Source organism: Thalassophryne amazonica, chromosome 9 (assembly GCF_902500255.1).
Source record: "Thalassophryne amazonica chromosome 9, fThaAma1.1, whole genome shotgun sequence".
Taxonomy (NCBI): Eukaryota; Metazoa; Chordata; class Actinopteri; order Batrachoidiformes; family Batrachoididae; genus Thalassophryne; species Thalassophryne amazonica.
In genome coordinates, this window is record NC_047111.1 from 30,498,850 (window position 1) to 30,511,067 (window position 12,218).

The window sequence follows — 12,218 nt, forward strand, 5'->3', positions numbered from 1 at the left end:
AAGTACACACACACACACACACGCACACGGCACAACGTTTTGTCCTGTTCTGTCAAATATACAGCAGCAAAGTGACAGTTTGCTTAAATCACCCGCATAGCCAACAGTACAAAATAACAAGAAATATAACCGCTTCCACAGGTGACTTTTGGAGATTAGTGTTAATGTTGTTGTGTGTTTGAGGTTTGGCCCTGCAGCAGTCTGTCCAGGGTGTACCCCGTCTCACGCCCTGTGACTGCTGGGATCGGCTCCAGCCCCCCGTGACTCTTAATTGGAGTAAGTGGATATAGAAAATGGACGGATGTTTGAGGTTATTCTCAATCGGCTTCCACAGATTAATGGATGAATTTATTATTTTCACAAAAAAAAAAAAATTGGCACCTAGCCACAACTGTACCTGATAAACCACACAACCTTTCCCACCCCTAAAAAAAAAAACAAACAAAATTTCAGACTTTAAATTGTGTGACAGTAGTTAAATAGAAGTGTTAATCATGCCTGTTAATTGGTGCTTTTGTGCATTACAACAGTCACTTTGCTGTTGATTATAAAGGGACTCGTAAAACAATTTTCTCACAGCGTAATTCCATGCTCGAGAAGAATTTAGAAAGGATTATTTGTTCTTTCTGCCTGTTATGAAGCAATGGCTGTCTCACTTCCTCATTCTCTCTGCCCCCCTTCCCTCTGTGATGAATGCAGATGGACCTGTTTTTCTGATGCATGCGTGACTTGCCGATGACGGGTTTACGTCACTACCTCTGATGCTAGTCTCCTCAGGCACAGTGCAAGGGCTCACTCTGTCTGATTTCCTCACAGCTCAGTGTTCCCAGTCTGCCCAGGGCCAAAGCTGGAATCAAACGGGCTTTAAGCATTGTGTTATGTGGTTCACAGACTGATCCATCTTAACCCATTAAAAGTGATGTTACTGATTTTGAGTTTTGTTACAGGGAGAGCATATGTGATGAAAATATGTAAACAAGCACCATACAGTATGCATTCATGCATGCACAAATCCAGAACAGTTACTGACATCATGACACCATATTTACAGTCTGGTCCATAAGTTTTTAGTCAGTAACAAATTCTTCTTCTTCTTCTTACAACCCCAGTTCCAATGAAGTTGGGATGTTGTGTGAAATGTAAATAAAAACAGAAAACATTGATTTACAAATCCTCTTCAACCTATATTCAATTGAATACACGACAAAGACAAGATATTTAATGTTCAAACTGATAGACTTTATTATTTTTGTGCAAATATTTGCTCATTTTGAAATGGATACCTGCAACACATTTCAAAAAAGCTGGGACAGTGGCAACAATGCTTAAAGAAGACCTGTTTGGAACATTCCACAGGTGAACAGGTTAATTGGAAACAGGTGAGTGTCATGATTGGGTATAAAAGGAGCATCCCCAAAAGGCTCAGCCATTCACAAGCAAAGATGGGGCTATGATCACCACTTTGTGAACAACTGCGTGAAAAAATAGTCCAACAGTTTAAGAACATTGTTTCTCAACGTTCAGTTGCAAGGAATTTAGGGATTCCATTATCTACAGTCCATAATATAATCAGAAGATTCAACCAACATTGAATGCCCGTGACGTTCGATCCCTCAGGCGGCACTGCATTAAAAAAAATGACATCTTTGTGTAAGGCTCGTACCCTGTGGGCTCAGGAACACTTCAGAAAACCATTGTCAGTTAACACAGTTTGTTGCTACATCTACAGGTGCAAGTTAAAACTCTACCATGCAAAGCGAAAGCCATACATCAACAACATCCAGAAACACAGCCGCCTTCTCTGGACCCGAGCTCATTTGAAATGGACAGACGCAAAGTGGAAAAGTGTGCTGTGGTCTGATGAGTACACATTTCAAATTATTCTTGGAAGTCATGGTTGTTGTGTCCTCAGGACAAAAGAGGAAAAGGATCATCCAGATTGTTACCAGTGCAAAGTTCAAAAGCCAGCATCTGTGGTGGTATGGGGGTGTGTTAGTGCCCATGGCATGTATTCATTTGAATACACCACAAAAACAATAAAGTTTATCAGTATGAACATTAAATATATCTTGTCTTTGTGGTGTATTCAACTGAATATAGGTTGAAGAGGATTTGCAAATCATTGTATTCTGTTTTATTTACATTTAACATAACGTCCCAACTTCACTGGAATTGGGGTTGTATTTTTTGTAAATTTGTGCCTGTATAACACCACAATGATGTTGAAATGAAGCAGTCCAAATGTTTTTTCTAAGCAAAGCAAAAAAATGAAAATGACCTTAAGACCATAAAACTAATGACGGACAATGGAAAATAAATAGGTTTTAACGCTAGTCTTTAAAGAGTCAATAGAAATTGCCTTTTGAATCTCAACAGGCAGATGATTCCACAAGGTTGGAATTTGGCAGGAAGAGGCTCTAAAACTTGCTGTCTTCTATTTAAATGAAGATGCAGAGAAGGCTAATAATATTTTTGCCATTATCTAGAACAGATAACTTTCATATTATATGCAACTTATTATTCTGTAAGATTGAGGATATGCTTACCTTTAGTTTCATGTGTGGCTTTCTGTGTTACAGTTGTATTCAGCCACGATTACAAAAATGCATATGTACAGATTATGAGACAATCTTGGGCATTTTGTTTTTATGGTACATGTTGCTTGTGTATAATGAGTGCCAGTTTATTCACCTACTTGTTCTGTCTCTCCCTTACCACTTCTTTCCATGTTAACGCTCCTCCCCAACTCATCTGCTGACCTCCAGGATTGACCAGAAAGTGTCCAACAGTCCATATGGCTACAAGGTACAAGAGACGCAGACCATTCTCACCGAGGTGCAGTCCATCCGAGATGCAATCAACTCCGGGGAGAAGGAGAAAAGGGAACTTATCCAGGTAAAAATACATTTCTAACTAGAAGGGAACTCTGTAGAGTGTGTTCCACTGCCAATCATGCACGTGGGAGTAGAGCACAAGGAGAAGGGAAGGGAAATATTCAAAAATAAACTAAAGACCATTGAGCTTCTTTGATATTGCTTTGTGCCTGTGTTTACTCAAACATCGATGTACTCCACGTTGTGATCGTGGCACTGATATACAGTGAGGAAAATAAGTATTTGAACACCCTACGATTTTGCAAGTTCTCCCATTTAGAAATCATGGAGGGATCTGAAATTTTCATCTTAGGTGCATGTCCACTGTGAGACATAATCTAAAAAAAAAAAAAAAAAAAATCCAGAAATCACAATGTATGATTTTTTTAATAATTAATTTGTATGTTACTGCTGCAAATAAGTATTTGAACACCTGTAAAAATTAATGTTAATATTTGGTACAGTAGCCTTTGTTTGCAATTACAGAGGTCAAACGTTTCCTGTAGTTTTTCACCAGGTTTGCACACACTGCAGCAGGAATTTTGGTCCACTCCTCCATACAGATCTTCTCTAGATCTTTCAGGTTTGGAGTTTCAGCTCCTTCCAGGCCACTCCAGGACCTTGAAATGCTTCTTACGGAGCCACTCCTTAGTTGCCCTGGCTGTGTGTTTGGGGTCATTGTCATGCTGGAAGACCCAGCTATGACCCATCTTCAATGCTCTTACTGAGGGAAGGAGGTTGTTTGCCAGAGTCTCACAATACGTGACCCCATCCATCCTCCCTTCACTACAGTGCAGTCGTCCTGTCCCCTTTGGAGAAGAGCACCCCCAGAGCATGATGTTTCCACCCCCATGCTTCACGATTGGGATGGTTTTCTTGGGGTTGTTCTCATCCTCTAAACATGGTAAGTGGAGTTGATTCCACAAAGCTCTATTCTGGTCTCATCTGACCACAAGACCTTCTCCCATGCCTCCTCTGGATCATCCAGATGGTCACTGGTGAACTTCAAAGGGGCCTGGACATGTTTAGATATACCTTTGTATACTGGCATAGTTCCACCTTAGAATTGGAATACAACCCCTGGCAATAATTATGGAATCACCGGCCTCAGAGGATGTTCATTCAGTTGTTTAATTTTGTAGAAAAAAAGCAGATCACAGACATGACACAAAACTAAAGTCATTTCAAATGGCAACTTTCTGGCTTTAAGAAACACTATAAGAAATCAGGAAAAATAATTGTGGCAGTCAGTAACGGTTACTTTTTTAGACCAAGCAGAGGGAAAAAAATATGGACTCACTCAATTCTGAGGAATAAATTATGGAATCACCCTGTAAATTTTCATCCCCAAAACTAACACCTGCATCAAATCAGATCTGCTCGTTAGTCTGCATCTAAAAAGGAGTGATCACACCTTGGAGAGCTGTTGCACCAAGTGGACTGACATGAATCATGGCTCCAACATGACAGATGTCAATTGATACAAAGGAGAGGATTATCAAACTCTTAAAAGAGGGTAAATCATCACGCAATGTTGCAAAAGATGTTGTTTGTTCACAGTCAGCTGTGTCTAAACTCTGGACCAAATACAAACAACATGGGAAGGTTGTTAAAGGCAAACATACTGGTAGACCAAGGAAGACATTGTTGGGTATTTTCTCCTCCAAACATTTTTAAAACCTTTAACAAGACAAACAGAGTCAAGAAACACCAGTGAGACAGAAAGTCAAATTTTACGCGCGGAGTGCAGTCAGGCTGTACACCAAGGCTACACTAAAGTCTGGCCTGCGCTCCGCTGTTTTTATTAGTGAATCCCTCATCACATAAACAAAAACTTGTCCTAAGGGTGGGGGAATGACGCAAGACAAGTTTCTTCCCGTAACATAAACACACACGTCAATAAGTGCAGCTGTAAGCAAAAACAGTTTCTTTCTTTTACTCTTATCGTCGAAGGTCAGCACATCTCGTTCGTCTGTTGCAGTTATCAGCTGTTCTGCATCTGCCTGGAACACTAAGCATCACATCACAATCAGTCAAAATTCAACCTTCAGTTCTTTTACTCCCAGTTGTTAGCGGCTACGAAAACAAGTTGTATAATAATAATAATAAGTACATCCAGCTCCTCATTCCCAGTTCAGATTGACCCCAGCATGCTAAAACAAGGTTGAATAACACGTACATTCTCGGGTTTAAGTGCAAACAGCACAACACCGTTCTCATCAGAAAGAAGACAAGGTACAAATGTTTAACAGTGATAACATATATATATATATAAAATCCTTAACATTTCCCACCTGTTTATCGCCTGTTAAACATATAGTAGTAGTTATCACCTAGCTTAGCACTTCTTTCTTGAGATTTTCACTAAGAGGTTCATCATGGTACGTAAAGCATCTATTTCAGTGTTTTTGAGCTGCTACTATTTTTTCAGTTACATTCATGAACAGACCCAATCGATAATTCAGAGTTTCAATCATTAATGAATTTTTTCCCACTCCTATCCAGGGGAACAATGAATGTGCTATTTTATCTCCTACAGACCACAATTTTTTGGTCCTTTAGTACATCCGAGCCCCACATGTGATCATGTGGTAACACATCTGGGTATATCAATCTCCTCCGTCTGGTGCTGCCATTCTTCTCTGTGGAGGTCCTACCACATATGTATGGTCAGTCACCTGGGTAGGTGCACACACACCACCCCAATTTGGTGGGAGACTCATGTACAGTCTGGAACCACAAAGCCAATAGATGTCATCATACACCGGAGTACCATTTACAGGTGGTAGCAAAAACTTACTAACATAAGCACATGATTCATCCGTTCCCCATGGACAGGAGCCTGTATAATTACATCCCCGTCCAATGTGATGAAGATAAGTACCATCCACATATTATGTTTTGGTTAGGACGTTTCTTAATTTTACCTACAGTTTTATTCCCTGTCCCGTAAAAGCAAATTGGGAATGGCCGTTGTGATGACAATTTAACGTGATGATATTTTTGCGTTTCCCTTCAGTCTAGTCAATGGAGCAGCACTTGGGCACGCTTGTACGTCCTCTGTTGAAATCCCTATCATATAAGTGGTTGCACTGAGGCAAGTGGTGTTAGAACTGCCCCTGAAATACAGTTTGATTATGCATCCGTATGATAAGACATTCTGTCACCCTAGCAGGGTACGGTTTAGCCGTCAGAGCTGGGTGTGTTGAGGATATAGGTATTTGTGAACAAACATAACAATTAGTAACGTAATTCCATAGCCAATAAATGAACATCTCTGTACCACAAATTAGTATGGTATATATGACGGTGTCCATCTGTCTCATTCACATTATGAATAAACCTCTTCTGACGTTGCTTGCGTTGTTCTCTGGCTCGGTCCACAGTGAGCTGCAATTCTTGGGTCAACCACCAGGCCAGGAATCCGAGGAGCACAAAACACACTAAGATCACAACGCAACCGGCTGCCCTACCAACAGTCCGGCAGCGGCGGCGCTGAGCACGCCGCTCCGGGGTCTGCTGTAGTTCAGTCATGATTGCTAGGATACAGTGTTGTTAACCACCTCACCTAATAGTGCAAGGATCTCCCTGCTTCGCTGGCATTGAGACAATCTATTGCTAATTAAATAGACTCCCTTTGTAGCCAGACTTCCCCTTACACTGTGGAGGCAGCCAACACACGCTGTATCTTACAGTGATGTATCCACGTTGATCTCTCCGCTATCTTTACTGCAGTTGGTGTTGTTAACAGCACTTGGTATAGACCTTCCCAATGAGGACTGGACTCTGATGAACACCCAGTCTCCTGGCTAGACTACTGGAAGGCCGTCCTGTGGAAGATCAAAATTATTCGGCAGTAAATGTGTTTAAGTTATCTCTTTCTGTGTTAATGTCTTTTTCATAAAATTTGCTAATGTTTGTTCCTCATCTGCTGTTTTAGTATCCATGTCAAAATTGGTAGACGATATGGTCGTCCATAAAGTATCTCAAATGGTGTTAACCCTGATGGTGTTGGTGTTATTCTCATATACAATTTTACTAGGTCCAACATTCAATCCAGGTTCGTTTTGTCTCTTCTATACATTTCCTTAATCTTGTTTTTATTGTGCCCTTTGTCCTTTCCACTAATCCTGCACTGTGTGGGTGGTAAGCACAATGATTTTTGAGATTGACCTGTAGCGCTTCTCCTACGTATTGCACTATTGTATTAACAAAATGCGCTCCATTATCTGAATAGACTGTTTCTGGTATTCCAAATCGTGGAATGATGTCTTTGCACAATGCCTTAGCCACTGTAAGTGCATCTGCATGTGATCAGGTTCAGTCGTCCGTCAAAGTCATGTTTATTTATCCAGGTCTCCAATTTCTTTGTTGCTTTTGGATTTTTTGCTTCCATAAATTTCCAGTCGTCAGTGGATAAATTTTCCTTATTTTTAGACGCCTTACCCCCCATTTTTATTATCCCTTGTTATAATTTGGACTTCAGACAGGGGCACACCTAGGGTGTTCTAAATCTGAAGTTTTCACTTTCTTTGGACGTGACAATTAATTTGCCGTCGTGTGGTTGATTCCTTTCACCTCCCCGTAGGAAGCGGAATCACTTGCCTCTGCTTCCACACGCACGGTTGTCACTAACGTTGTCCAAAGTATTACACTTTCACACAGTTATTTACACTTACACAAAACACTATTTACACATAGAAACACTTTTAATAATCGTACGCGTATTCTTATCCCAGGGGAGCTCGCCCTCCCGTGAAATTTAACTAATGTCCTGCATTAGGGGACTCCGCCGTCCCTGCCAAATTTAACTGCTTTTTTACAGTGCACGTATTTCTACCCGGGATTTCCTTTACGTATTAAAACAGAGGAGTCCGTATCCTCCTTCCGGAATTTAACTACGTGCGTCCCTCGCAACCGTAGAGGAGTCTGCCCTCCTTACAGAGTTTAACTGTGTTTCATTAACAGACGATTCTGTATCATCGCTTACGGAGTTTAACTGTTTTATGTGATCACTTTTATCCCCTACCGGTACGCGTATATAAACAGAGGAGTCCGCACCCTCCTTACAGAGTTTAACTGCTTTGCATTAACAGACGATTCTGTATCATCGCTTGCGGAATTTAACTGTTTATGTGATCTGATCACCACTCACTCAGTACTGTTTACAAAGAAATTTTACTCACTGACTCGACTTCCTGTCTGTCTTCTTCGGGAAAATCTCGTCAACCAGCAGGTTGACGAGATCATCGAAGGCATCAAAGCGTCAAGACAGAAAACTTAAAGCAATATGTCTCAGAAATCGAAAATGCACAACAAAACAAATGAGGAACAAATGGGAGGAAACTGCAGTCAATGTCTGTGACCGAACTGTAAGAAATCGTCTAAAGGAAATGGGATTTACATACAGAAAAGCTAAATGAAAGCCATCATTAACACCTAAACAGAAAAAAACAAGGTTACAATGGGCTAAGGAAAAGCAATCGTGGACTGTGGATGACTGGATGAAAGTCATATTCAGTGATGAATCTCGAATCTGCATTGGGCAAGGTGATGATGCTGGAACTTTTGTTTGGTGCCGTTCCAATGAGATTTATAAAGATGACTGCCTGAAGAGAACATGTAAATTTCCACAGTCATTGATAATATGGGGCTGCATGTCAGGTAAAGGCACTGGAGAGATGGCTGTCATTACATCATCAATAAATGCACACGTTTATGTTGATATTTTGGACACTTTTCTTATCCCATCAATTGAAAGGATGTTTGGGGATGATGAAATCATTTTTCAAGATGATAATGCATCTTGCCATAGAGCAAAAACTGTGAAAACATTCCTTGCAAAAAGACACATAGGGTCAATGTCATGGCCTGCAAATAGTCCGGATCTTAATCCAATTGAAAATCTTTGGTGGAAGTTGAAGAAAATGGTCCATGACAAGGCTCCAACCTGCAAAGCTGATCTGGCAACAGCAATCAGAGAAAGTTGGAGCCAGATTGATGAAGAGTACTGTTTGTCACTCATTAAGTCCATGCCTCAGAGACTGCACTGCTGTTATAAAAGCCAGAGGTGGTGCAACAAAATACTAGTGATGTGTTGGAGCGTTTTTTTTGTTTTTCATGATTCCATAATTTTTTCCTCAGAATTGAGTGATTCCATATTTTTTTCCCTCTGCTTGGTCTAAAAAAGTAACCGTTACTGACTGCCACAATTTTTTTTCCTGATTTCTTATAGTGTTTCTTAAAGCCAGAAAGTTGCCATTTGAAATGACTTTAGTTTTGTGTCATGTCTGTGATCTGCTTTTTTTCTACAAAATTAAACAACTGAATGAACATCCTCCGAGGCCGGTGATTCCATAATTTTTGCCAGGGGTTGTACAATATATAAGATATACCTTACTGAATTTTCATGTGCTGGCTTGAGCAGGGGGACCTTGTTACCCTGCAGGATTTTAAACCATGACAGCATCATGTGTTACTAATGTAATCTTTGTGACTGTGGTCCCAGCTCTCTTCAGGTCATTGACCAGGTCCTCCTGTGTAGTTTGAGCTTTTTCAGAATCATCCTTACCCCACAAAGTGAGATCTTGCATGGGATCCCAGACGGAGGGAGATTGACAGTCATCTTGTGTTTCTTCCACTTTCTAATAAATAATCATAACAGTTGTTGTCTTCTACCAAGCTGCTTGCCTGTTGTCCTGTAGTCCATCCCAGCCTTGTGCAAGTCTACAGTTTTGTCCCTGGTGTCCTTAGACAGCTCTTTGGTCTTGGCTATGGTGGACAGGTTGGAGTGTGATTGATTGAGTGTGTGAACAGGTGTGTTTTATACAGGTAACAAGTTCAAACAGGTGAAATTAATACAGGTAAAGAGTGCAGAATAAGAGGGCTTCTTAAAGAAAAATTAACAGGTCTGTGTGAGCCAGAATATTTGCAGCAGTAACATACAAATAAATTATTAAAAAATCATACATTGTGATTTCCGGATTTTTTTTTTTTTAGATTATGTCTCTCACAGTGGACATGCACCTAAGATGAAAATTTCAGACCCCTCCATGATTTCTAAGTGGGAGAACTTGCAAAACCGCAGGGTGTTCAAATACTTATTCTCCTCACTGTAGCAATAACCACTGCTTCACATTATAGTGAGCCATCTGCTCCTGTGCACTCCCTCGACCACCATACCTTTCGCCATTAGCTCCTAATTAGGGACAACGTCTGACTTCTTTTCACCTGGGAACAAGTTGCTTCATGCATTTTTCACACTCGCTTCAATTTCACATTGGCCGCACTGCCTTTGTCCTTTTCATGTCATGCATTGCAGATCTCTGGCTCAGGGGCTTTGGGAGACACAAATTATGTTAAATGGACTGCATTTATATCTTGTTTTTCTCTCTGAATCAGAAGCTCAAAGCGCTTTACAATGATGCCTCACATTCACCCATTCACACGCACACACTCACCGACCAGTGCCGAGGTGCTGCCATCCAAGGCGATCACTTCACACCAGGAGCAACTTGGGGATTAAGGCCCTTAGTGAATTTCCGTTCAGGCTGAGGTTTGAACCCAGGATTCCCTGATCTCAAGCCCACTTACCACTAGACCATTACCTCCCAACATCTATTATTCCTGCAGCTGCCATAATCCTACTGAAGCAGCAAGTAGTAAAAGTAACAATGTTGAGAAATATTGAAAAAGATATTTACTTCAACATGTTTTATGTCTTATATAGAATAGTCTGTATATGCAAATATAACAAAATCTGACTAAAGTCATTGAGCCTTCTTGCACATTTGCAAGTACTATTTTTTGGTTTTATCACAAATTACAGCCAGATCTTACCTAACTCATGCTCTTCTCTCTTGACTGTCTCTCCTTCGTATGAAGAATTTCCTGACATTCATCCCCAAGAGTGATTCTGTAATATTTTAATCAGTATAAGAACAACTGTTTCATTTAAATCTTACTTTTGTCATGTCCCTGTCACATTGCCGTACTTCAGTTCTAAAACATGCTAATGCATATCTGTGTGCACTGCTGTATACTTGCAGGGTTGTCAGGTCTCTGTGACAACACCAGCCAACCAGCCACGCATTGCGTCCCCAACGGATATAAAAGATGAAAAAAAAAAACCCCTGCAGAAACTGGCCCAATACCAGAATGCAAAATATGCCCATACATTGTTTCCACACCACAGCTGTCTCGTTCAGATCACTAACCCCACCATGTTTCCTCTCCAAGCCTTCCTGGTCAGACTGTTCTGAATCAGAATAGCCTTTACTTGCCAAGTATCCACAGGAATACAATGAATTTGACATTGGTTTGAGCTGCACGGAGTATTTCACAGTACAAATAAAATGTGCAAGTAAAATAAAAAGTGCAATAAATGGTAAATGGACTGCATTTATATAGTGTTTTTCCATAAGCGCTTTACAATAATGCCTCACGTTCACCCTGATGTCAGTGTAAGAAATAATCGAATATTAGAAAAGATAAGAAAAAAATGTGTGAAAGAGACAAACAGATTGAAGTTGTACATGAGGTACATGAATTATAGTTTTTTGGCAGATTAAATTGTTCATCAGTGTGATGTCCTGTGGCAAATTCTTGCAGAATTGGATAAACTTGCACATCTTTCTCGTAGACACATGGAGAAATAAAACACAATATATCGTAAAGAATGGGACCAGAAATTCAGCTGACCGGGGGTCACACACCGGATGTTGACAGCGCAATGCATTCTAGGCCAATTTTACTTACATGCGATAGGGAGAATTCTGATTGCGAAATACCAAATATTTAGCCATATAATGTGACAGGTCTATCACAGCTGAGTCAGTAGTCAGTCAATAAAGCACACTAGTTTTCATGTCTGTTTGAGTCATGTGGTCCCAGAAAAATAAATAAATAAAAAATGCAGATGTGGCCCTGCCCAAATTCTTAGTCAAATTATAAATATAGTTATACATGTACACTGGAGTGAAATCATAAAATTGCTCATGATATGTTGCTTAATTAATTCCAGGTAGTTTTGAAACTGTTTCATTGGTATGGGATCCCTTTATTTAAAACCTGCGAGCCATATCTTATAGTTGCGTGTATGCCTTCATTTTGGTCTGCTAATTGCAGAAAGATTACTGTTTACTTGTTACAGTAACTCTACAAAAATCAACGAGACGGGAATAATTGTTACTTGATTTGCAAAGGATGAATCTGATGACTCCCTGAAACATCTTCACATCGCTGATTGTCAAATGACCGAGTGGAAGCTGTGTTAGGTGGTTTTATCTCTATCTTTGATGGATATGTGAGGCTGGTGACATAGGTAAGTCTGCACACAGTTGCTGT

At 40.3% G+C, this 12,218-nt stretch overlaps 1 protein-coding gene across 1 annotated transcript in view; it reads left to right on the forward strand.

The window, feature by feature from the left end:
- wwc1 (WW and C2 domain containing 1) overlaps nucleotides 1–12,218 on the forward strand; it is a 157,867-nt gene that overhangs the window by 68,924 nt on the left and 76,725 nt on the right. The window contains exon 6 of the mRNA XM_034177856.1: nucleotides 2,766–2,895. Coding sequence (XP_034033747.1) covers nucleotides 2,766–2,895 — 130 coding nt within the window. The remainder of the gene's footprint in view (nucleotides 1–2,765; nucleotides 2,896–12,218) is intronic.